The sequence below is a fragment of the Tiliqua scincoides genome, chromosome 2 (assembly GCF_035046505.1).
Source record: "Tiliqua scincoides isolate rTilSci1 chromosome 2, rTilSci1.hap2, whole genome shotgun sequence".
In the NCBI taxonomy this organism is placed as follows: domain Eukaryota; kingdom Metazoa; phylum Chordata; class Lepidosauria; order Squamata; family Scincidae; genus Tiliqua; species Tiliqua scincoides.
This window is the reverse complement of record NC_089822.1, coordinates 253,468,506-253,493,769: the sequence shown is the minus strand read 5'-3', so window position 1 is coordinate 253,493,769 and position 25,264 is coordinate 253,468,506. Positions and strand designations below refer to the sequence as shown.

The window sequence follows — 25,264 nt, the reverse complement described above, 5'->3', positions numbered from 1 at the left end:
AGGGTCCACCTTAGGGTTTCTTTAGACACCATTTTGTGGTGGTCCCTCCCAGCTCATCCAGGATGGAAGTGGGGGGCAGCCCATAGATAAACCCAGGATTTTAGCCCAGTCCCCAGCAAAGAAGGCACGTGCCCTGATTCTAGCCTGTGCAGAGAAGGCAGCTTTGCAGGTGGGAAGCCTTGGCAGACACAAAGCTGAGGCTCTGGAGGCTGATCAGACCAACACTGGCTGCAGCTTGAGCACTGGCTGGTACAGGCCAGGGATGGCGTTTCTTGGGCTGCAATCCTAGCCACACTTACCAGGGAGTAAGCCCCATTGGCTATACTGGGACTTAGTTCTGAGTAGACATGCACAGGCTTGGGCTCTTAGCTACTTGGCTTTTTTTTTTTTTTTTTTTTTTTTACTGAAAATCCAAATTAGTCCCACCTCTAAAGTTCAAGGCTGACATGATGTGTGTGTGTGTGTATTCTCTCTCTCTCTCTCTTACACACACACACACACATATACACATAGATATAGATACACACACTGGTATGTGTGTGTATATATATATATATATATATATATATATATATATATATATATATATATATATATATATATTCTCTCTCACAGACCTGTGTGTGTGTGTGTGTGTATATATATATATATTCTCGCTCTCTATATATACTCTGAGTATATAGTATATAGTATATATACTATACTATACTATACTATATATATATATATATATATATATATATATATATAGTATACTATATAGTATATAGTATATATAGTATACTATGTATACTATATATACATACTTTCCACATGCGCTGCCTCCGACGCATCCTCGGCATCACCTGGCAGGACAAAGTTCCAAACAACACAGTCCTGGAACGTGCTGGAATCCCTAGCATGTATTCACTGCTGAAACAGAGACGCCTGCGTTGGCTTGGTCATGTCGTGAGAATGGATGATGGCCGGATCCCAAAGGATCTCCTCTATGGAGAACTCGTGCAAGGAAAGCGCCCTACAGGTAGACCACAGCTGCGATACAAGGACATCTGCAAGAGGGATCTGAAGGCCTTAGGGATGGACCTCAACAAGTGGGAAACCCTGGCCTCTGAGCGGCCCGCTTGGAGGCAGGCTGTGCAGCATGGCCTGTCCCAGTTTGAAGAGACACTTTGCCAACAGTCTGAGGCTAAGAGGCAAAGAAGGAAGGCCCATAGCCAGGGAGACTGACCAGGGACAGACTGCACTTGCTCCCGGTGTGGAAGGGATTGTCACTCTCGGATTGGCCTTTTCAGCCACACTAGACGCTGTGCCAGAACCACCTTTCAGAGCGCGATACCATAGTCTTTCGAGACTGAAGGTTGCCAAGGTAGGTTTTATATATACTCTGAGTGTGTGTGTGTGTATTCTCTCATATTTCTATATAAGAGTGTGTATACACACACAGCCTTATATATATATATAGAGAGAGAGAGAAAGAATACACACACATGTGTGTGTGTGTGTGTGTGTGTGTGTGAGAGAGAGAGAGAGAGAGAGAAAACACACACACACATAGATGTATTCTATGTATGTATGTGTGTGTGTGTGTATATTCTCTCTCACACATATATATGTGATATATATGCCTATACACACACTTACATAGAGAGCCTGAGTTAAGACTGGAGCAACTGGGCGGCAGCAGCAGCCAGTTTCCAGCCACGCCCCTCCACAAAAGGCAGAAGCCAGGACAGGTTGCCTTGCAGGACAACCGAACTCTTGCCCTTTCCTAGCTCTATGGGGAAAGAGAGCGCGAAACCATAGACATGGCCACCCGCCTCTCTACTCTATGGTCCCGCTCCTTTTCCTAGAGCGGCGAGCAAGGCCAGCGCCCAATGGGGGAAAGAAAGTCTCTTTGCTGGCAGCCGGACCGACCAATGACAGTGGCTCCCCTGAGGGGGCGGGGCACTGAGGCGAGGTTGCTCAGAGCCTGCTCCTGGGGGGCGGGAGCAGAAAGGAGGTGAGTGTCCCCGCCAGTTGGAGTTTAAGGTGCTGGAAGTATGTTTAGGGCAGGGGGGGGGGGGAAAGCACATTGAGATTTAAAGGGCCAGGCCCCCCAAAAGTGGGCTGGAGGGGAGAGTGTGGGGTCACAGTGTGGGTGGGGGGTGCAGCTGCTGGGGGGGGGTCCTCCTGCCATGCCCATGACTGTGTTTCTTGTGGTTTCAGGATGGAGCAGACTCAGCTGCTGGACTGGGATGGGGAGGCTGACCCTGATGACCCCTCTGATGGAGCTGGGGGTGCCTGGGAGCCCACCAAGCCTGTGGGGCGCCTGCACCTTCTAAGCAGCAAGTACGGCCCTGAGAAAGGTAAGGCTGCCCTTGTGCCTCACAGCGCCTATCCTGGATGGTCCTGTCTTCATTGTATTTACCAGGTACGGGTGGGGAGGCAGGTGAGGCAGAGCCTCCCCATGGAGGCCTTCAAAAAGCGCCACAGCCCTGGGAGGTGCGCAAGTACTCACAACCCTTGCGCTTGAGTGCTTCTGCACTTTCCATGGTGGTGGTGCTTTTCAAAGGACTCTGGTGGGGAGGCTCTGCCTCACCTGCCTCCCCACCCTGCACCTTACAGGTGGTGGTGCTTTTCAAAGGACTTCAGTGGGGAGGCTCTGCCTCACCTGCCACCCCACCCACAGTACGTCCCTGGTATTTACTGTATAGCTGTGTATATACCCTAGAAATTTTGGTCTTAAAGTTTACCCTGAAAACATGGGTTGACTTATCCATGTGACCTCCCAGAAGGATGCTTCAAGACCCCCATTCACGGCTCAGGAGCAGATCCAGCCACAATGACCTGACAGCAGCAGATGGATGGGCTGGCATCAGTCAGCATGGCACAAAGCATGCCAGGGCACTGCCACGGAGGCTTCTGTCAGCCAAGTGGCTAGCCATGGAGGTTTTCTGCAGCATTTGGTGCTCAGTGGGCCAGAGGCAAGTGCCTTTTGCGTGCCATGGGGCCAGCTGCAGTACAGGGGAACTCCCCCTTGAGCCAGCTATAGGGCAGGTGACGGATGGGAACGGAAGGGCAATGGGAGGGTGGGAGGGTAGGCTCCTTTTGGGCTGCGATGACAGTCAGGTAAAATCGGACAAAGTGATCTAATTCAAAGAGTTCCATGAAGTTTTACACTCTTCATATCCATGGAACATAACAAATTTTGTTATTTTTGGCTCAAAACTAGCTCTTGACTTGTCTATGATAGGGGTGGGCAAACTTTCAACTTTAGAGATCCTGGACCTTTAAAAATTGCGTAGGAGAGAGAATTTCAGCAGGTGCAGCTTGTCATCTGTGCGAGGAAAAGCTGCACCTGCTGAAATTCCTTCTTCTATACAATTTTTAAAGGTACAGGATTCCTAAAGTTGAAAGTTTGCCCACCCCTGATCTATGAGTACATGAGTAATATGAGTAATAGATCTGTGAGTAATAAATGAGTACAGGTTGGCCCTCCTTATCTGCAAGTTTGGGACCCGCAGATTTGACATACTGTGGGTCCCGACCCGCATCTGGAGGGCCTTAGCCCTCTGATCACGCCTGGGAGGTTCGCTGAGGCATGAGGAGGCCCTGTGCAACCTCCCCAGAAGGCCTCCCAGAGGCTCCTGAGAGACACTTTCAGTTTGATGAAAAACTGGAAGTGCTTCTCAGAAGCCTCTGGGAGGGATTCTGAGGTGCATGAAGGCTGTGCACGGCCTCCTCACTGCACCTCGAGGTACGATTACACTTCCAGGCGCATCTGTAGGTGTTTTGTGTGCTCCCTCTCACGGATCTCAATATTGGCGGGTTTGGTCTGGGGGGATCTGGAATGGATCCCCCACTAATACTGAGGGCCAACCTATATATACAGTAATTTATCTAGCTGTTTGTGCCCCATCTTTCAACTGTAATGGGACCCCTCAAGGTGGTGGCACTGATTTAAAACAGGTCAGTTTAAAATGCAAGAGTCAGATTGGGCAACAAAAATATTAACTGCAGTGGATAAATAAACAATAGTAAAAATAACTGATCTACAAACCAAAAAACACAGCAAAGGTTACAGACCCTTGAAAGGGAGATGGAGGAAACCTGTACCCTGCATTAAATACCTGGTGAAACACAACATATTCTAATTGTAGATGCCAGGTGGGCAACAATGTTAGTCTTTTTAAGGAAAACATAGCATTAAATATGCCAACATATTCGCAATTCTTAAAATTGTGAGCTGTTTGGACATAAACTGGTCCTCAAACCTGTTGTGAAGTGCCCTGTGCGTGGTGCCATGGCACCTCATAATATATGAAATAATAACATTCATAATAAAATATTAGTAGCGCAATTAAGCTTATAAGGTTAAACAGTGTAAAACGCAGACACAATATGGATAAATGTGCTTAGCAAAACGGGTATTAAAAGCAGCTGTGTTAAAACTGCTGTCAAGTTAGATCAGACATTAGCTAGTGAGAGACTGGAGGAAAGGGGCCCTTTATAAGATGAACAAGTTCAGATTATGAAGACTGAAAACCCTGTGCTCATTTAACCTGGGAGTAAGTCTCATTGCACTCTGTAGGACTGATTGTTGAGAACCTGCATAAGATGTTGGATTAGACTACATGACTTTTTTGCATAAGTTGCTTAGCCTTTGCTGTCTTCTTTGGGCTATTTCCAGCTTGCTGTGTCTCCTTATGGAGCTGTGTAACAGCCCAATCCTATCCACACTTTCCTGGGAGTAAGCCCCATTGACTGCAGTGGGACTTACTTCTGAGTAGACATGTTTAGGATTGGGCTCTTAATTTGTGGTTCCCAAACTGTGGGTTGGGACTTGATTTTTGCTGGGTGATGGAAAGATCAGATAACTAATTGCCTGAAGCCCTGAGGCTATTAAAAAATCAGATACTATAGCTGCTAATCACCCTGCAAAGAGCTCAGCTCCTGCATTTTGCAAGCATGTGTAGCTATAGGGAGGTAAATGTTTAAGGGTCTTTTTTGGGTTATTATTACTTAAGTAAATAAATATTTCTTTCTAGATCTCCTTTTTTAAAAGTCTGGTAAATCTAGGTGGGCCCTGATAGAGTGTCATTTATAAAAGTGGCTCCAGGGTTAAAAAGTTTGGGAACCTCTGGTGTGAATCATCCATGATCCACCAGAAATGATAATTTTTTTGTGGCTTGAAAAAGGATGACCAACTTTGGCATTGTGGGGAGAGGAGTACTTTATTCTCCGGACAGTGATCTGGGTACTGGAAGTGTGGTGTAGAAATAGATTTCTCAACAAGTTGTCAGGCTGCATGATGGAGCCAACACCATTTAACAGTACTGGTTTCACTGTTAATGCTATGTACAAAAGGGGCATATGCATGTTGTTCACAAAGGTCAAAACAGGTAACACTAAAATCTCTGTTAATGTTTCTGTTTCTTATCATGTGGAGAGCTGTAGCTCAGATGTCAAGCACATGCTTTACATGCTGAAGGTCCCAGTGTAAATTCCTGACAGCAACTCAAGGCAGGCCTGGGAAAAGACCCCTGACTGTCCCCACTGACAGTCAGTGTGGACAATACGAAGCGAGATTGACTCCTTATAAGCAGCTTCATGTACTTGTCTTGGCAATATTTTTCTTTATGTATGCAGCTGGCTGTAAAATCTTCTTCCATATCTTGATGGAAATTCTGTGGGGTCAAGCTAACTTGCTTTTGGGATCAGAGATACTCCACAGACTATCACAGACAAACACAGGTTTGACCATCCCTGACTTACAAGATCACTTGTCTTGGCATAAAACACAGGAGACTTGAGCACTCCTGTTCTTGCCAGGGGCTGTCAGCTTGCTTTCAGCACACTTGAGCCTCTGAGTCATCCTTGGTTATGTAAACAAATCAGGTGTGCTTATCTTGGATTAATTATGTTTATTTGTGTAAATAGGCCTGATCTTCATGGAAGTTTGGAAAGAAGGGATTTCTCATAATTTCTTCCTTCCCTCCAGATTTCTGGATTTACCCTGGGGAGAATGTCATTGGTCGCTTGGAAAGCTGCCAGATCTGTTTGCCCATGGCTTCTGTTTCTAAAGTTCATGCTGTGATTGAAGTCCCTTCCCCGGATGGGCCTCATCTTCTGTATGATCAGGGCAGCCTGAACCGTACGCGGCGCCAACGTGCGGTGTTGATCCCGCAAGTTCGATATAGCCTTCAGGATGGAGATGCCTTGCTCTTTGGGGATGTGGGCTGCCAGTACTTCATGCTGGTCCCAGGAGGTGACTCTGAGTCCCCCAATGATTCCATGGAGGTACCGCCAACCCAGGCAAAAGAGGAGGCCAGCACCTTGGCGATTGAGGAGACACCTGCACCAGGGAGGAGGAGGATGGGCTTTGGAGGGATCTTGGTGCAGGATTCTGACAAGGAGGAGGAAGAGGAGGAACCGGTAAATGGGGCAAGCAGGATCCTACATCTCTCTGGGCCTGATGGTAAGTGGGGGTTGTAAAATAATTGCTGTTCATATTTGGGCCTCTTGCTCTTACATGCCTGGCTCTTGGGCTGACACTCAACTTCCAGGGATTCTTTAACCAGAGGTGCTGTGGCTTCAACCCAAGAATTTACAGACATAAAGCTCATACCCTGCCAAAGGGCAATGGCCCCGTGCAATGAATAAGATACTGGCTGGTGGTGGAGACTCCACATGTCTGCCTCCTTCTTAAACCTGTCTTTACCAATAGGATCAGATTCCTCCATCAAGGATAGCACCAGAGGAGACTCCAATTCGGCTGCCTCCAAGTTCTTTTCTCCCTCTGCTACAGTGGTGCCAGAAAGGTACGTTCCCCCCCCCCAGCTACTTGTATAGGTACACGGGTTAAAAACTTGGACTACATCTTTTTCTGGGGGCACAAAAAGGAATGTGTATAGCTCTGTTCAGGCATTCTAATTGCATGGATGGTCTTCATGTGATGGGGTGTAGGAGAGCATGTCAGCTACCTTTGCAACTTGCAATAACGTTGTGCCTCTAGAGCAGTGATTGTCAACCTTTTTCATCTTGTGGCACACTGGCAAGGCACTGGTCAAGGCACACCATCAGCTTTTTGACAATTGACAAGGCACACTGTGCTGTCAATGGGGGCTCACATCCCCCAATGGTCCTATTGATAAATGACCTTCTCCCAAATTCCCTGGGGACCACACCTGGGGGCCATGGCACAGTGGTTGAAAATGGCTGCTCTAGAGATTACTAGTCAATTCATTTCTTAAAATCACCCATTTAAAAATTTTCTTATCCACAAGAAGCAGCTTCAGTTAATTGGGTAACATGTTTTTTTAAAGGTGTTAATTATTTTTAGTAGAAGAGCTTCATGCCTGCCACTTGCAGTTTTTTTTAAATTAATATAGTACAGTCAATATGTGTGATTGTTTATGCAGAGTGAAAAGTTAGGTTCTTGCCCCAGGGAGCTTACAATTTACATATTGACACAATGGAGACAACAGAAAGGAGAAAAAGAAGGAGGCAGGAGTAAATATGGGAAGCATAAGCATTTAAGAGCCCAATCCTTTCCAGCTTTCTAGCACTGATGCAGCTGTGCAAATGTGGCATGTGCTGTATTCTGTGCTGGAGGGAGCAGTCAGAGGCCTCCTCAAGGTAAGGGAACCCTTCTTTGCCTACCATGGGGCTGCATTGTGGCTGCATGGACACAGGAAAATTGGATAGGGTTGGGCCCTGATTCTGTTACATGTACATTCTTAGTTACTGTAATTAGAGGCATTCCTCCTTCACCCTTAAACTGGAATGAATCCTTTGACAATGGTGCCTGCTGTGACATGTTAGTTGGCAACCTTCAGTCTCGAAAGACTATGGTATAGTCTTTCTGTGTATAGTCTGCTGTGCTATACTATGTGTATAGTCTGCTGCTATACTATGTTATAGTCTTTCTGTGTATAGTCTGCTGTGACATATACAAACAAAAATGTGTTTTTCCTGCAAAAATTTTTGTTAGTCATATGGAAGATTATGCAGATTGAGTTGATTAAACTCATTTAGATAACTGGGGTTTCTTTAACTGACAGCCCTGGCTGCTAGGGTAGAGAGAGCTAGTGATTTGGTGAAGGCTTAAACATTGTGGTTTATCTTCCACAGCGATGAGGAAAGTGGGGAGCCCTCAGGCAGTTCCCCATCTGACCCTTCCCTGCGCCTGTCGTTTGAGAGCCACATTGCTGATCGGGGCCATTTGGAGAATGGTGCGGTTACTCCTTCAAACCAAGATGGTCATCCTGCACAACCCAAAACTATGAAGACTGAACCAAAAGCCACTCCACACTCTGAAGAACCAGCAGCTAAAGAGGAGGAAACTCCAACACATCCTTCCCTCATAGACTTCCACCTAGACAGCGATACAGATGTGGAGGATGAGAAGGGAACGGTTAGTTCTTCTGAAATGCCAGGGTCCAGGAACCTAGCAAAAGATGGCCTTTCCCTGGAGGTGGGCAGCGACACTGACTCTGAAGAACCTGTGGTGGCAAATCCAGATATTGCTTGTAAGAAGGACCACCAAATTGTAATTGATGTTGGCAGTGACACAGATGTAGAGGAGGCAGCAGAGAGTTCAAGTGTTGCAGGCCTGAAGCCCCAACAGCCCGCCCAAAATGAAGATGACATGGATGTAGAGGGGGCAGGGGAGGATCTGGGCACGGCATCTCCTGAAAGCTGTGGGGTGGGTCCCCCAAATGAAGGCAGTGACAAAGGTGCGGAAGAAACGCGGGGCAATGCTAAAGGTCATCAGCCTGATGAGAAAAGGGACAGCAGCGCAAGTGCAGAAGAGGCAGTTAATAATCCAGGTAGGCATTTGTGGTCCCAGCAGTCTGCTGAAAATGAGGACAGCGACACAGATGTGGAAGAGGCATCAATCAAATTGGAGAGTGCTCGGGAGGCCCATGAGGCTACTAGAGATAGCAGTGATGACACAGATGTTGAAGTGGTGGATGCAGAGCTAGAGGCTCCAGGTGGTGATGGTCCTTGCAGCTCCTGTCCTACAAGCTGTAGAGATGGTAGTATGGATGGTGAAGAGATCTCCCCCCACGGGGTTGTGCTGCAGGGTGATGACAACCTAGCTGCAGGTTCAGGGGGTGACAGTGGTACACAAGAGATGAAGAATGTCAGCACTGAAGCCCAGAGCAGTCAAGGAGTCTCCAGTGAACAGTCCAGCAGTTTAGATGTGAAGGAACCCCTGGAAAACCCTGCGGTGGTGGAGAATCCAGCCTCCCTACCTCCAAAGCAATACCTGCCCATGCTCTCTGTTGACAGTGATACAGATGTGGAGGAGGCTTCGGAGAGCCCAGAGGTGAAGGAAAGCCACAGAATTGCAGGCAATGGGCCCAGAGAAAGAGATGTAGAGAGCCCCCTTGAAGATCCAGATGCTGGACCCCAGAAGAGCTCTGGACCTGGTCAAGATCAGAGCAGTGATATAGATGTGGAAGTGGTTTCTCCAACCCACAAGCTACCTGGACCTGGTGGAGATGGGGGCAGTGATACAGATGTGGAGGTGGTTTCTCCAACCCACAGACCACCTGAACCTGGTGGAGATGAAGGGAGTGATACAGATGTGGAGGTGGTTTCTCCAACCCACGGGCCACCTGGACCTGGTGGAGATGGGGGCAGTGATACAGATGTGGAAGTGATTTCACCAACCCAAAGGGCAACTGTGACTCAAGACAGTTATACAGATGTGGAAGAAGTGATTGCACCTTTGCCAGGCAAAGCTATAGAAGAGCAAGACACTCAGTTAGTTCCTGTGGGATCCTGGGTAGATGGAAAGAAATCAGCAAGCTCAGCAGCAGAACATGAACCCTGCGAAGAAGAGGAAGATATAGATGCAGATGGACATGGGTCCCATGCAGGAGACGACAGCAACGCTGCTGGTGAGAGTAAAAGGGAAAGTGAGGCAGACTGTGTATCTCTTGCTGGCTCTCTCTGTACCCCACACTGAGAGTTCTTTTATTAAAATGGGCACTTTAGCCCAAGCCCCGGCTCTGGTTTGGCAAGCAAGATGTGGATAAGACCAGGTTCTAGAGTCATCTGTCTTGCTGTGGGAAAATACCTGGGGTGTTGCATGAGTCTGCAACCACAGTGGAACTGCATGTGTGCAACCATGATGAATCATGCAAAGGCTTTCCAAAGCCAGGTGCCCTTAAGATGCTTCACCAGTCATGTGGAAGCAATCTTTGCTGGGAAATATTACAGGGTGACCCCAAAAAACCAGAACCCATAAAAATTTTATTAAATCCTACAAAGGTCCAGTAACTTTCAAGAAACTTTTCCTTGGTTGACCAAGACATATTGGGGAAGATTATTATTCCAATATTTCATGCACAAAGTCGACTTGTATACCCTGAAAGAAAAAAGAAGAAAAATTAGAATTAACAGTTTTATTTAAAGATTTGTGGATTCTGTATTTCGCCTTCGTTTCACTTTTGTTCTCTGTCTTCTTTCCTTAGATGATCCTGACCTGGTTTTTCAGGCAACACAGTGTTACCTGCCTGCGATCACTTCCTCTCCTAAGCCTGGAAAGGCTAGAGAGATCACAGGACTAGGTAAGGAATTGTGCAGGGTTGCTGGGTCCCATACAACAGGAGCATAATTCAGAGGGGTAAAGCCAGCATGATTTTGGGGTTTCTAGGAAAAGAGTGGATTTGTGCACATCACACTGGGAAGCTTTTAGGACCTTCACAAAATGGAGTTTTGCTTATGTAGCACTATAACTGTCCCAGTGTCATGGATGGAGGTGGGTGGGGGTGGCCTTGCTGAGGAACAATAGGGCTGTGATCAATGTGCACTCCCATACCAGGGAGCAGCTGTGCATAGTCCTGAAAGAAAAAATTAAGCAGTGCTAAGACTGGGGGGTGGGGAGGGTTACCAGCTGAGAGTGAGTTGGGCACAACTCGGTCTTTTTCACTGTCCTGCTTGTGCAGATTCTGTTATTCCCTGGTCTGCTCTTGAATTAGCTGGAATCAGCGCAGTCTCTGTGGGTTTGGGATCTTCTTGAATCTCTCTTCCCTTGCATGGAATCTATCTGGGCACATTCTGTTGGCATGACTGCTCATTTTTTGCTGCTTCCCACAATAGCAAAGGTGTGCTTGTGGTGTCATTTGAATTGGGGAGTATGCGTATGAGCAGGTGAAACATGAGTATTTTGAAAGGTGGGGCTTGGGGCTTAGGTCCTCTGTCACCCCCTGCCTCTCTCTTGCCGCCTCTGTGTTGTCACTATTGCCTGGCATGGAAAAGTTTTTCAGTTGAGGCCCTTGATCTTTCCGAATGAGAGTTAGTCAATAGAAGGAAGGGAGGATGTTTGGTTGGGTTACCAGGACCCCTGGGGTTTCAAAGAGTGAATTATTTGGGGTGTTTGCCCAAATGGATTCTGAAAGCCCCTCAGTGTATCAAGCAGACAGAGTTTATTGATTTGTATGGTGGTTGGCAATGTACATTGGGCCCTTTGTATCTGCAGAGGATCCATTCAAGGAGCCCCCGTGGATACCAAATTCCACAAATAATGAAATCTACGGCTGGAGGGCCTCAAAGGATTCCCTGATGTGACTTGAAATTGCTGGCATGAAACAGAAGTGACCTCTGGTCACTTCCAAGAGATCTTCTGAGGCCCTCCAGCTGTGGGCTCAGCTTCCACGGATACTGAAATCTGCAGATACCAAGCCCTTGGATAAGGAGGGCCCACTGTAGTGGACCTGGAGGCCCAATGTCATCACCAGTGTTGGCACACTGGGTCACATCTTTCTTGAGTTGATGGCTGATGGGCACCAGGCATTGTGAATGCAATGTTTTGTTCTATTCTGCCCAGGAAATTGTTGATTTGAAGGGTAGTACATAAATACTTTGGATAAAACATTGTCCAATACATTTGAATAATATTTAGATATACTCTCTGTATTGATGATCTGGTGGCTCTGCTTTTGTTTCCCTCTGTCCCCGGACTATCACTGGGCCTCCTTACTGCAAAACAGCCCTGGGAAAAGGGTGTATGGGAAAGCTAGTACTTGACTGACAGGTTTTGTCCAGTCCTTTTAAGCATTTTATGTGAATTGCAAAAGCATTTTAGTAAGCAGGGGAGAAATATCCTTGCTTTCCAATGTCAGTGTAAATCATACAATAAAAATGGCCATCTTACAGCATAGATTAAGCCATTTCTGCCCAAAGTTGCATATATGCAACAGAGATCAAATGTGTACACCTGCAGGCTGGACAGAAATGTGGTTAAAATGGGATTCCAACAACAGATAATCAAACCTTCATGTGTTGTTAAAAAGAGTAAGATCCAGTTGCTTTTCCCAAGCTGGGGGCAAAAGTGAGCCATTCCTGCTGGGATTCACCCTCTGTCTTCTCTCAACACAGCCTGCAGCTCTCCCTTGAAAGATGACGACTCAGATCCAGATGACTACATGCTAGAAGCAACTCAGGCATTCTGTAAGGGGCCTGGGCTGCTCTCGGAAGAGCCCACGCAAGCCTTTGTCGCTGAGGAGGAAGAGACAGAACTGTTCTTCCAGCATCCGCCTGAAGGGGGCGAGCTCTCTGAGCAGCCAACCCAAGCTGCATTTCCTGTCTTGGCCTCTAGGGCGCGGCAGGCAGACTGCCTTTCTGAAAGCAGCACTCAGCTCTACTCCATAGGCTTGCCCTGTTCTTCCAAGTCTGTCTCACAGCCAGCGGGTGGTACTGCTGCAGAGAAGTCCGAGGAGAAAGAAGAAATACAGCCTGTTGGTTCGCTGCCAGTTCCTTCTGCAGATGGCAACCATCCCTCAGTGCTGCAAGAGGCGGAGGAGGTCGTCAGGAGCCAGGAACAGTTGTGTGTGGCAGCCTCTGATGCTGGAAGCCCTGCAGAGCATTCTCAGGCACAGAGAAGGGCCGGTGAGCAGGAGGATTTCTTGGGGCTGTGGAATGCTTTCTTGTAGAACAGGAACTGCCATGTGTGTGTAGGTTTGTGGCCTTGAGATGCATGGAGAGGGGCATAATATGCTCACCCACCTAGGAAACCTGTCTGCTCCCCTTCACTTCATGCACAGCATGCAGGGCTGGCACGCTCCAACTGCAGATTATGGTGGGATCTGTGTGTACAATCTGCTCAATTGCAGACCATATTGTTTTCCTGGAGATCTGGGTTTTCCTGCTTCCTGGAGCCAGCTGGCAGCTTCCTGACTCTTCCGCTGCATAACCAGTGCAGACTCAGGATGCTGCCATCTGGCTCCAGCTGAAAGTGCTGTAATCTAAAAGCCAGCAGCCAATATCGCATCCCACCCTCCCAAATTCTAGCATGTTTGGGAAACAATTTCTAGGATGCAGTTGTGGAAATAGGATTTCTCTTCATTCTCATTGGCTAGTGTCGCCAGTGGTGGGGACCAGGTTTAGCTTGCACCCCAGTGGTGTCCCTGAATGCACCCTTTCCTTTTTCCCCATATAAAGAAATGGTTGCTATTTAACTCCAGTGGGAAAAGATGACACATTGCTCTTGGGGGTACAGTTGGGGACAAAACAAAACCTGACCTCTACCCCTCAAAGTACATGCACGTGACAGCCAGGGTGCAGTAGTGGTTATGGTGTTGAACTTAAACCTGAAGGATTCAGGTTCAAATCCAGTCAGCCATGAAGCTTCCTAGGTGACCTTGGGCTGTTAACTCTCTCTCTCCTAACCTACTTCACAGGGTTGTTGCAAGGACAAAGGAAGGGAAAGAACCATATACACCACCCTGAGCTCACTGGAGGAAGGGTGCTATGAAAAGGTGAAAATAAGCAAAATAAACATACATATAGGGATTCCTGCAGCATGTTGTACATGCTACCCTGGGTCCTTGCAGCTTACAGGCTTTTTCCTCTCATATACCATCTGTCAAATGGACAGCCATTTTGCTAACCTTAATTTCAATCACAGTCTCCAAGGTTCAGCCCCCCTCTAGTATGACCAAGAAATGGAGCCTAGAGGGGGGCTATGTAGATGAATTGGTTGAGCTATAGAGATAAGACAGGGTTGGTTTTCAGTGATTTTTTTTTTTAAATGTCTGTGGATCGAAGATAAGAGGATGTGGTTCAAGGGCTAAATTGTCCCATCTCTGTAGATCCTCAGGGTCATTGAGGACCCAGAATGAAACTGTAAGCCTTTCAGAATAAAGTACTTCACTGAGAGACAGTGGTGCACTGAGAATAAGCAACAGAAGTCAAGAAGGGAAATCCCAAACTGAGGAGTAAACATGAGGCAAAAGTCAGCTGATGCGCACACACACACATGGCACCTCCGAAAGTTTCTTTCAAGAGGCAGGCAGGGAGGAAGTGTGCCAGGATGGCCTGTCATGGCTGTTTTTGCTCTTTGAGAGCTAACACGGTGCAATTGTTTGACTAGGAATGGAGTGGCACAAGTCCAGACCTTCATTCAACCACAAAGCTCACTGGGTACTCGGGACCAGTTGTTGTCTGTTGAAATGATCTGTCTCAAAGAGTTGTGAGAATAAAATGGGGAACGGGCAGAGCTGTATTCTGCCCTGACCTTCTTGGAAGAAAGGCAGGACCGAAATGTAACTAATACAGTGGGCCTTCCTTATCTGCAGATTTCAGTATCTGTGGATGCCGAGCCTGTGGCTGGAGGCCCTTGGAGGACCTCCTGGACAGGACCGGAAGTGGCTTCTGGATGTGTCCAGGAGGTGTTCTGAGGTGCAGGGAGGCTGCTCATGACCTCTAGAGGGCCAGGCACAGCCCCCAAGTAAGTTATTGCAGCACTGTGCCAGTCCCTCCTCCCCCATGGATTTAATTATCCGAAGATTTTGGTATCCACAGGGGGTCCTGGAATGAATCCCCATGGATACTGAGAGTCCACTAGAATTTCTCTGGCTAGTTCTGTGCAATAGTATATATGGAGTTCTAGAACTAAGCTCCTTTATGGGGAAGGAGCACTTGTGTCCCACAGTTCTGCATTGCGTCCTAGTGGCTGAAATCAGATCTGCATTCACTGTTTCCTTCTTTTAGGTGACATCGATAGTGGATCTAAAGAAAGGAGCTCAACGCCTGCAGGAGGTGCAGGGAATGCAGAGCAGGTCAGTGTGGGATTGGCCTTTTGCCCTTCATGAATAGAGGTTGCTGTCACCCTCTGCTTCTGGTGGGAACATATGAGTCTTCCTTGTGCCAGCCCAGTAAGCCTATTGCTCTTGTGTTCACAGCCACCAGAGCATTCCACAGAAGAGCCCTCTGAACCTGTGGCCTCTGTCCCTGCACGGCGGCGCAGTCTCCGGTCCTCTTCTGCTGCTGTTTCCCCAGCTGTTCCAGAAAGACGAAGCAGCCGCCGTGGCCACGTGGAAGGTGCCAACACAGACGTGTCCCGTAAGGCAGTTGCACATCTCACTAGACGCAGGGGGCTGCGACAGCTCGGCGATCCAACACAGTACATGGGGGAGCCAGAGAAGAAGATGGAGCAGCCTGAGGGGGAGGACCTGAGCCCCAACAAGAAGCCTCGGAATGGGGAACTGACAGTTGTTGCGTGTCGGAGTCGAGCCAGGGGTTTGCAGCCAGAATCCAGTGCTGACAGTGGACCTAAGGAAGAAACGGAGGTGGCTGTAGACAGCCCAGGGACCAGGGGGCCAACGAGGCGGGGGCAACGGAGGACAGCAGCTGAGCTTGTGGAAAAACAACCAGAACTCCCTCGGACCCGGGCCAGCAGGCGGTCAGGCGGCTCCTCAGCAACAACACCAAGCCGAAAGGATTCTGGGGAAGCTGCAAAGCCCAGGCGGGTAGGTAACCCAGTAGTGCATAGGTTCGCAAACATTTTAGTGGCCCTGCAGGCAGCAGTGCTCCTGCTCCCAAGTAGCAACTTGTTTAACCCTTGATACACTTAGCCTAATCTCCCCTGTCAGTTCACTAACCATCCAAAATTGGATCAAGGCCCACTAGGGATCCCGGACCCACCATTTGAGAATCGCTGCAGTAGCGAAGACTTGAATGAGTATGAGGAACTGTGATACACCGAGTAAGAAAATCGTTAATTGTCAGATGGGATAGTGCTGCTCCTGGTTCACTGGTCCCAGGCACTACTGTCTGATGTGGTCGGTGGTGGTGCTGTTCCAGCTGAGAGCCCAGAACAGGGTGACCTTGAGCAAGCCAAGATCTGTTGGCTTCAGTGACCTATGTGTATGCGAGGGTAACGTTGCTGACCTGTAATGTTATGGGCCTGTTGCAAGGACTGGTCTTTTGAGCACTTAGCAAAGAAGTGTTGGGTAAACTGTTGCTTGAGGACCTGCAAGGTGGCAGTTGCACAGTCTCTTTAGGCAGCTTATTTCATGGCTGAATTTCATAGGGACGCTGTCTTGCCCCTTCTCAATCATTGTTTGAAGGAAAGAGCTGTCGACTGAATGGGGCTCAGAATCTGAGCAATACCTTATTACATGAAAATTGCTCTCCTGTTGAAGTCCCAGCCCATCCAGTTTGACAAAAAGGGCACTGCTCTTGCACTCTTGCACTCACTCTTGTGGAGCCTGCTGGCTTGGTGTAGATTAGCAATTTTCAACTGGTGTGCCATGGCAGGTTTGCAGGTGTGTCATGGGAGTTTGGAGCGCAGCATTGGAAATGTCTGAAAAGCTCTTTAGGGTTCTGCTGCTCTGTTTCTAGGGCTGCGGCTCTGTTTCTTCCTCCACCAAGGAAGAGGGACAGACAATTTACTACAGATGGTTGCCCTAAATACAGAGCTGCAGAACCCAGAAGAGTCTTCAGGACTCTGTGAAGTGACATCAGAGGAGGCAAAGACCATAGAGAAAACCATAGTGTGCCATGAGAAGAAAAACTTTGAAAGTTGCTGGTGTAGAGCTTTGCAGTGTGTAGGTAAAACTTTGGGCAGGGGTTTGGAGCCAGGCATTAGCTGTCTATAGGCAGGAAAGTGAGACCCAGAATTAGACCCAAAATTGTTGTCTGATTTGAGGGAGGGTCTTGGCAGTCAGAAGGTGAGTGTCTTGCTGGGAGTCTTTCAGACCTTGATGCCACTGAGTGCATCTTTTCATTGTCACCCTTTCCCCCAGGAACCAGCAGAGCCAACTTCATCCTCAAGAAGGAGGTCACGGCGTCAGAGCACAGAAAGCAAACCAGTGGAGACAAGAGCCCAGCCCCGGAACCGCTCCAGGATTTCATCAGCCTCCAGCACTCCTGTGGCAAAGGTACTGTGCCTGTTTGGTGCAAAATGACAAAGTAGCAGTAAAATACTAGTGGCAGTGACTTTAAAATCAAGTGCAAGACACTTTCAGTGGGGAAGATGTCAAGTGTAGAAATGGAATTCTCTTGCATTGCCTTTGAGGATGGTGGTGCTTTTAAGGTGAGTGGCCCCTTGTCTGTCTTGGGGCCCCAGCAGATGTCCAGCCTTGACGGCCTGTGGAGCTAGGCTTGAACTTGTCAGTTCCGCTGAGACCATGTTGGCAATGTGCAGGAAGGGGTTCAGGAAGGTGGTTCTCAAACTGTGGGTCAGCCTGCCCCCTTAGGGAGGGTGAGGACACCTTAAGCTTATGTGCGTATGTGTGTGAAGCCTCAATGAAGGGAAGGATTTTGAAGGAGGTGGAATCTTCCTTCTCTCACCAGTCACAGCCTGAGTGCATTGAACCCCCCCCGCCCCCGGCAAAGGGCCCTCCTTGATGCACACTGGATGCATTGGGGTGATGGCATCCTCGCTGCCTCCATGTTTCAATCTGATGGGAGAAGCATGGTCCGAAGCACTGATGTGTTGCTCAGTTATAGCATCCTGCATGTCATTTTCAGGGGAGGTTCAAAATATTTTGTGTTCTCCTCTAATGTCAGTGTTTGACTAGGACCTCAATTCACAGAGCTTCATGTGCTGCAGGAGGCTTTTTACAACTCTACATGAAAGGCTGTGTAAACTCTCCTGTGTTGTGGAAGAAGGACACGTGTTAAGGCAGTCCGAACATAAACTTTCCCTCTAAGCTGCACAGCCACATGTGTGGACCTGGAGCCCCACACAGCTTCCATCAGAGGACTCTGGAGCTCACTGAAGACAGTGACATCAACATGGAGTGCTCTGGAGCTGCTCCCATGCCTCTGTGCAATCTCTCTGAAAACTACAGGGAACACTGCCAGACATGTGTGCATGTGCGATTCGTAACATTTGAGATTCTCTGGCTTAAAACTGATAGCCAATGGCTGTGTCCTGAAGGTCTGATGTATTTCCTAAATTACTTCCTTTCCCCCTCCCCTCCTAGGTGCTGTTCACAGGGGTGATTGACGAGGAGGGGGAACATGTGATAACTGAGTTAGGAGGTTCCTTGGCAGAATCTGTCTTCGACTGCACCCACTTGGTGACGGACCGTGTACGGCGCACTGTCAAGTTCTTGTGTGCCCTGGCTCGGGGCATCCCCATTGTTACCCTTGACTGGCTGGAGAAGGTGAGCAACTTTCCCTGCTGTCTCCCATGATGCTCTTTGGCAGAACTGGCCTCTGTCTACCTTCTTCATTGGGGAGGGTTTCTGTTTCCCAAACAGCAGTACAGGAGACTGAAGTAAGTATAACTACTGAATCCGACCCTTCCATGGCTGGTTGGCCCCTGTGGCAGTAATGCCCACACCAGTGTGATAATTGGATGCATTAAGGTGTCTGTGAATCCCTAATATCCATTCCCAGAACTGCTAGATATCTCTCTATAGGTGTCAGTCCTCTGGCCTAACCTCTTCTTCTTCAGCTTATGCCGGGAGCAAGGAATTTTGTCACACCTGCGCATTGGGTGCAATGGAATTGTTCCCAAAACTGAATTTACCTGCCTTTTTGGAAGAGGCTGCCTGCTGCGTCTGTTCACTGCCTCCTTCCAGTTGTGAATCGCATTTCAAATGTTGATTCTTTGAGAAACCCAGAGGATGGGCTCCTCCATAAGGCGTGTGGTTCTTTCCTGTTGGGTTACAAGTGTGATGTGTGCATCTAATTTGTAGTGCAGATAAAACAACCAGTAGCTTTGGAAATGCAGCTGTGTAGCAGTGCTGGCACCACCCACAAGTATGGGTTCTGCTATCCAGGGATGTGTGGTGAGGGGACGACAGGTGAAACAGAACCACCCCACTGGCATCCTCCGAAAATAGCCACAACCTAACCCGGTGATTGTGCCTGTGTTCTGCCCGCTTACATGGGTGCAAGTGGGCCAGACATGTGCGTGATCATCAGGTTAGACTGGCTGCAGTGATTTTTGGAGGACACCAATGTGTCTGTTCTGCTTGGTGTGCCACCTCTGCACTGCGCGTCCCTGATACTGTCCACTAAGTACTTATTTAAAACGTGGCTCTCTCGCAATTTTTGAAAACCATTTTTTTTCTTCACAAGGGAAGATGAGGCAAAATATATGCCACACATTGATTAAAATTTCTCAGAGCCAGATGAGCACTAGAAATGGCCCACAGAGTTTGAGTTGGTCCCATTTCTAGTGCGAGGCATGTAGAACCTGAGGATGAGAAGAGCATCCATTTGGACACATACATACATACACACACATATGTGCACCTATGCATCTTTGTGGGTAACTAAGGGAGCAGCGAGGTTGTGAAGTCACACGTTTTAGAGGCAATAGGTCTAGAAGCTCAGAAGGGAGATACTATTGGACAGAGAAGGGCCTATAGTCTGGTAGGGGAGTATAGATTTTGCATGTACCAGGTCAGTCATGGAAATTCCTTTTAAGGAATCTCTTCAACAAGAGCTTTCCTTTGGGGGACCACTGCCAGTCAGAGCAGGCAATGCTGAGATGGATGGACCAGGGATCTGACTCATTGTTAAGGCCACTCCTTTGTGTCTCTTATTTGGGAGCTTAGATTAATGGGAGGGGGGTGGTCTTATCACAGCATTTTACTGCCTCTTTGCTAAGCTCTTTCCTGTTGTCGTCCCCCCACTCTCTCCACAGAGTAGGCGCAACTCCTTCTTCCTGGCACCAAACAACTTCCTCATTTGTGACCCTGAGCAGGAGAAGAACTTCCAGTTCAGCCTCACAGAGTCACTGCAGAGAGCAAGACAAACAGGAGGCCTGCTCCAGGTGAGGCTGTAAACTAGCATTTCCTTACACCTGGTTCCCATGGATCTCCTGAGCCAGGTGTATGTGTCAGGAGAAATTCACGTAGGCCACTTCATCAACACTACAGCTGTGGTGATGGGGAAAAGCTGCACCTATTGAATGTCACATGGCTGTTTAAAGGCATAGGAACCCTGCTGGAAACACAATTGGCAACCCTAGCCTGCATGCTTATAATAGAAAGTCTCTGCTGTGAGGTCTTTGGTTTTGTGTGTTTCCTCCTGCTGAAATTGCTGATATTGTTAAAGTATTAGAACATTTATCTCCCTGTCTTCAGTCTCACCTGTTGGACCCCAAGGCAACTAACAAACATCAATTGAAAATACAGAACAATATAAAATTAAAACTAACACTAACACACACAAAAAGGTGATGGCCAACTAAAAAAAGCCAACAAAAGAATGAGGGGGGCACATTTCATTTGCTGTTTATGCCCAAGATAGAGTGTAGAACTAAATGGTTTGGCCCAGGTTTCTGCATGCAAACAGAGAGGGGAGCTGAATGAGCCTTCTGAATGCAGTTTGGGCACTACAGCTGAGAAGGCCCTGCACTATTTCCCAAGAGTTGCACTTCTGCTCCTCGTGGGAGATGCATGCAGGGCCTCTGTCAAAGACTTGCGTGGTTGAGAGCAAATAGTCTTTCAGTATTCTTGTCCCAGACTATTTAGGGCTTCATGGAGGGCCAGCACATCAGATAGGGTGTGAAAATGGACACTGAGCTGAGAGAGACCTGTGTCGGGCAATATTTCATGGTTAAGCAAATACTATGGCAACAGCAGTGGTGTGGTTCATAATGTGATAGGACTTCACATGCACACACTGCTGTCCTCTATGTAGTGGTGCATTGCACTTCGTGATGTATGTGCTGGAGGTGCAGATCTGGACATGGTCCACCAGTAGTCCATCCTTGTGAGATACGTTCATGTTCAGATTTGGCTTCCTGTCTCTTCCCCCTCCTTTCTGCTCAGTCATACCACGTACATGTCTCTGTCTTCTAGGGCTATGAGATCCATGTGACCCCAAATGTCAAGCCAGAGCCTGAGCACATGAGGGATATTGTAAAATGCAGCGGGGGGACCTTCTTACCCCGAATGCCTCGAGCGTACAAGGTAAGCAGGAGGTGCAATGTTTTGCAGGAACCCTGTGCCCACAGCCCCACTCTATAATTAATGACATAATGTAATTAGTGCGTGGAACTCCTTGCCACAGGATGTGGTGATGACACCTGGCCTGCATGCCTTTAAAAAAGGAGATTGGACAGATTTCTAGAAGAAAAGTCCATCACAGTGTACATGTCATGATGGGTAAATGCAGCCTCCTGGTTCTAGAAGTAGGCTACCTCAGAATGCCAGATGCAAGGGAGTGGCACCAGGATGCAGGTCCTTTGTGTTCCCTGTCTTGTGTGCTCCCTGAGGCATCTGGTGGGCCTCTGTGAGATACAGGAAGCTTAGATGGACCTTTGGCCTGATCCAGCAGGGCTCTTCTTATGTTCTAAAGGCCCTGGAAGGAAGCATGCCTGAATGCTGAGGTGTGATCTGACTATACATTGAACCCTTTTAGGACAAACGCATTGTCATCTCTTGTCCTGAGGACCTGCCCCGCTGCAGAGCAGCCCAGAATGCCCAGCTCCCCATTGCCAATTCAGAGTTCATCTTGACGGGCATATTGCAGCAGAAGGTAGACATGGATGCCCATCTCCTGGACTCACCTTCCGTTGCCAGTCCTGCTTCTTCTGCCACCAGGACCAGCAAGAGGAGGGCCACTGTGCCCCCAGCTCCAGCCCCTCCCAGCACAGCAAAGAGACGGCGCTGATGCTGAAACATGGCCGCTATCATGGAGACACTGCCTTAAATTGTAAATACCTTTTTATTGACTGTCAATAAACTCTGTGTATGAAAACAATTGCTTCCTTGTGAACAGGGTATTGGGAAAGGAGGGATCTATGCAGTCTATCAACACCCTTGTTTCTGCATTCAAATAAGGGTCAAACTAGAAAGGCACAGGGAAATATGATCAGTCTCAACACAGCTTCTTTTGTTTGTTTTTCTAAGTGTAATGCAATTGTCAGAGTTGGGGGGGAGGTACAAACCTCCCCCCCCCCCAAATTGAACAGCAATTTGTGCATGCTGTTCAAATTGTGCATGTTTCAAATTGAAACAGCAATTTGTGCCTGCTGTTATGCCTTCCCCTCAGGCCATTTTCCCTATCCAAACTGCATTCACTCTTGCTCTAATAGGCATAGGATGTGAGGAAAAGGAGATATCTCCCAGCACATCTTCTCTGTTGTACTCTGAGGTATGCATATTTAAGACTTCTTTCCAATGCCAATTTCACTATGGTGATCATGTGCAACTAAAATCCCTTAAGCTATCCCCTAAAACAAAACGATTCTTAAACAAGAATCTACTTTGAAGAATCTACTTCAATCTACAGGTTGAGGAGAGAATCTGCTTCAATCTACAGGTTGAGGAGACTTAGAAATGTACATGTCAGACAAAATACACATTCAAGCTTCTGGACAAAGAGCACCAACCAGTGTCCAAAAGTGGTAACAGCAACTGAGAAAATGCTTCATAAAAAGGGAGCACTTCAAGAACTCCAACACTCTGCATGTAGGAGAGTTTGTGTCATGGAAAATGTAGGTTCTTGGGACCAGAAATTATCTATACCAGTGGTTCTCACACTTTTAGCACCAGGCCCCACTTTTTCAAATGAAAATCTGTCAGGACCCACTGGAAGTGATGTCATCAAGCAGGAAAATTTTTAACAATCCTCGGCTACAATCCTACCCACACTTACTCAAGAGTAAGTCCCGTTTACTGTCATTGTTAAAAGCATATACATAGTTGCTTGTTAAAAGTATAGATCTATAACATTTCCCCAAATGTAGTTATATAGCATCAAAAATAAAATATTGACGTGAATGGGGACCCACCTGAAATTGGCTCATGACCCACAGATTGAGAAACACTGATCTATACAGTACGCAGCTTTTCAACAACAAGTTTACATAACAGAAGACTTCCATAAATGGTTCACTGTCCCAAAATGGCTCAAAGTTTGCAGAGAAGACATCAGTAATGGCCACTGGCAGGGAGGCTATGTTGGGGTGAATATAGGAGAATACAGCATAACAAGGAGAATCTTAGCATTTGCAATTCTAGACATGATTCAGGAAGTGTGTCACCTATCCTGTGTGTTGCCTCTTGTGGCTACGCTTGTGAGAATGAACACTCTTCTTGACAGAAGTAGCAAAGGCTGAGGATGCTTGGTTTGTCTGTACGCATGCACATAGTAGCATAGCTAAGGCATCAGCTACCGTGGGGGGGGACTGCAAAATCTTCTTTGACCCCCCTCCCCAACAATCAAATTTAATTCAGTAAATAAAAAGCGTGCCCCATATTGGTTAGAGACACTGTGCTGGGGTGAAGAGGGACAGTTATTCTCGCCCTACTAATAGGAGCACCTTTTGAAAAAGTGCCTCTTTACCTAGTTAGCAGGGGTAAATGTATTATGATATATGTAAATGAGGGATATTAACTCATTAACAACTTATTGGTTCCATACTGTATCATAACAATATCTGATTGACTATTGGAACAATCAGTCTCATTGGTCAGTTTTGAGTTAAGAAAATCCACTTTTTATTCTATAAGGCAGTTGTGTTTTCATTTTCTGGTTAATTGGCCATAACCTTTGTTAGAATACAGATATTCCAACATGGTTTGTTTCACTGCATTCTGTATTAAATTATCTTTCCAATGATATATAACATGATGGTATTATTATATACCAAGGTTTTCACAATTTTGGCCCCTTGTTGCCCCCCTAAAGCTTGTTGCCCGGTGCAGTTGCCACCCCTGCAAAAAAAAAACAACCCTTAGCTACATATTGCATGCACGTGCAGCAAAATGAGGTAGCAAAGATTAGGTTATTGTATTTCAGACAGTGGGCAGGCTTTTTTGCTATTTTTTTTTGGTCCCCTACTTTAAAAACTCAGTTTCGAAGGCACCCCCTCTACAATACATCACTCTTGCTGGTTGCAGTAATTCAGATTCTGATCCTTTATGTGCGGACTCGTCTTTCAGCCTCTGTGGTGGACAGCCAGGGTGTCTCAAGGCCCAGCCCACCTGCCACTGGAGGACCAGACTGGGACCATGGGCTGCAGCATTGTCCCAGTTGCAGGAAAAGAGTTAGTATGGGGGGCTCAACTGAGTGCTGGTTGGAGCTTGGAGGATTTGTGAACTCCTGGGAACTGGCAACTTGGCCCCACTCTGAGTGCCCCTCAACTACGCCTTGGGACTTCACTCCCTGACCACTCCCTTCTGACTGACATTCAGAGATAGGCTGCCTCTAAAACCCAGAGGTTGCATACAGTCAGCATGACTTGTAACCTGCAATGGAGTTTTCCTCCATAAATCTATTTAATTCCATTTTCATGACATCTAGACCAGGTGCCACCACAACATTCTGTGGCAAGTAGTTCCACAGGCTAGGTATGCATTCCTTTTGTCTATTGTAACTCTATCCAATCCATTTCATGTCCCCAGGTTCCAGTATTATTTGAGTGAGAAAAGAACTTCTCTCTATCCACCTCATGCATAGCTTTATATGTCTTAATTATGTAACCTCTCAGGAGCCTTATTTCTAGGATGAAGAGCCCCCAATTCTGTAGCCTTTCTTCCTATGGGAGATGCCCTACCCACTAATCATTTTGTTCATCCTCTTCTGCACGTTTTCCAGTTCTACTATATCCTATTTAAGATGAGGGGACAAGCACAAGATTCAGTACTCTAAATGTGGCCTTGACCATTAATTTGTACCATGGCGGGCAGCCCAATCCTAACTGAAGTCACCCAACATAGAGTTTTTTATAATTCTGTTTTGTCATAGACAAAAGGCAGAAATTACTGCTTTATGGAATCACTGGCACATTCATACAGCGTAAGACAGTTCTTTCTAGGAACAGTCTAGCAAATGTCTACACACACACACACACACACACACACACACACACACTCTCTCTCTCTCTATATATATATATGTAAGGTCTCTAGCAGCTTTGAGAACACAGGAACCAATTAATAATTATTATAAAATATTAGATTCTCTTTTTGTTTAGTGAGTCGCAATAGACTGCCATTTTTAAAACACTACAACGTTTGTGAAGCACTGTTCTATTTTTTTTTTTAACAAAGTTTATTTATTTGTTACAGAT

The 25,264-nt window shown here is 47.2% G+C and overlaps 1 protein-coding gene across 2 annotated transcripts; it reads left to right on the top strand.

The window, feature by feature from the left end:
• The first annotated feature begins 1,948 nt into the window (after positions 1-1,948).
• On the top strand, positions 1,949-21,931 carry MDC1 (mediator of DNA damage checkpoint 1). Of its 2 annotated transcripts, XM_066618248.1 has the most exons (14): positions 1,949-1,999; positions 2,206-2,345; positions 5,981-6,457; positions 6,707-6,800; positions 8,113-9,890; positions 10,467-10,562; positions 12,373-12,882; positions 14,986-15,053; positions 15,177-15,743; positions 17,022-17,156; positions 18,207-18,389; positions 19,883-20,011; positions 21,045-21,155; positions 21,607-21,931. In XM_066618248.1, exons 2-14 carry the CDS (start codon positions 2,207-2,209, stop codon positions 21,856-21,858), a joined length of 4,539 nt encoding a protein of 1,512 aa, XP_066474345.1. In that variant the 5' UTR covers positions 1,949-1,999; position 2,206; the 3' UTR covers positions 21,859-21,931. The 2 variants fall into 2 exon arrangements, with proteins under 2 accessions (XP_066474345.1, XP_066474346.1); XM_066618249.1 differs by lacking the exons at positions 21,045-21,155; positions 21,607-21,931 and having other exon boundaries at positions 19,888-20,006.
• The last annotated feature ends 3,333 nt before the right edge of the window (positions 21,932-25,264 follow it).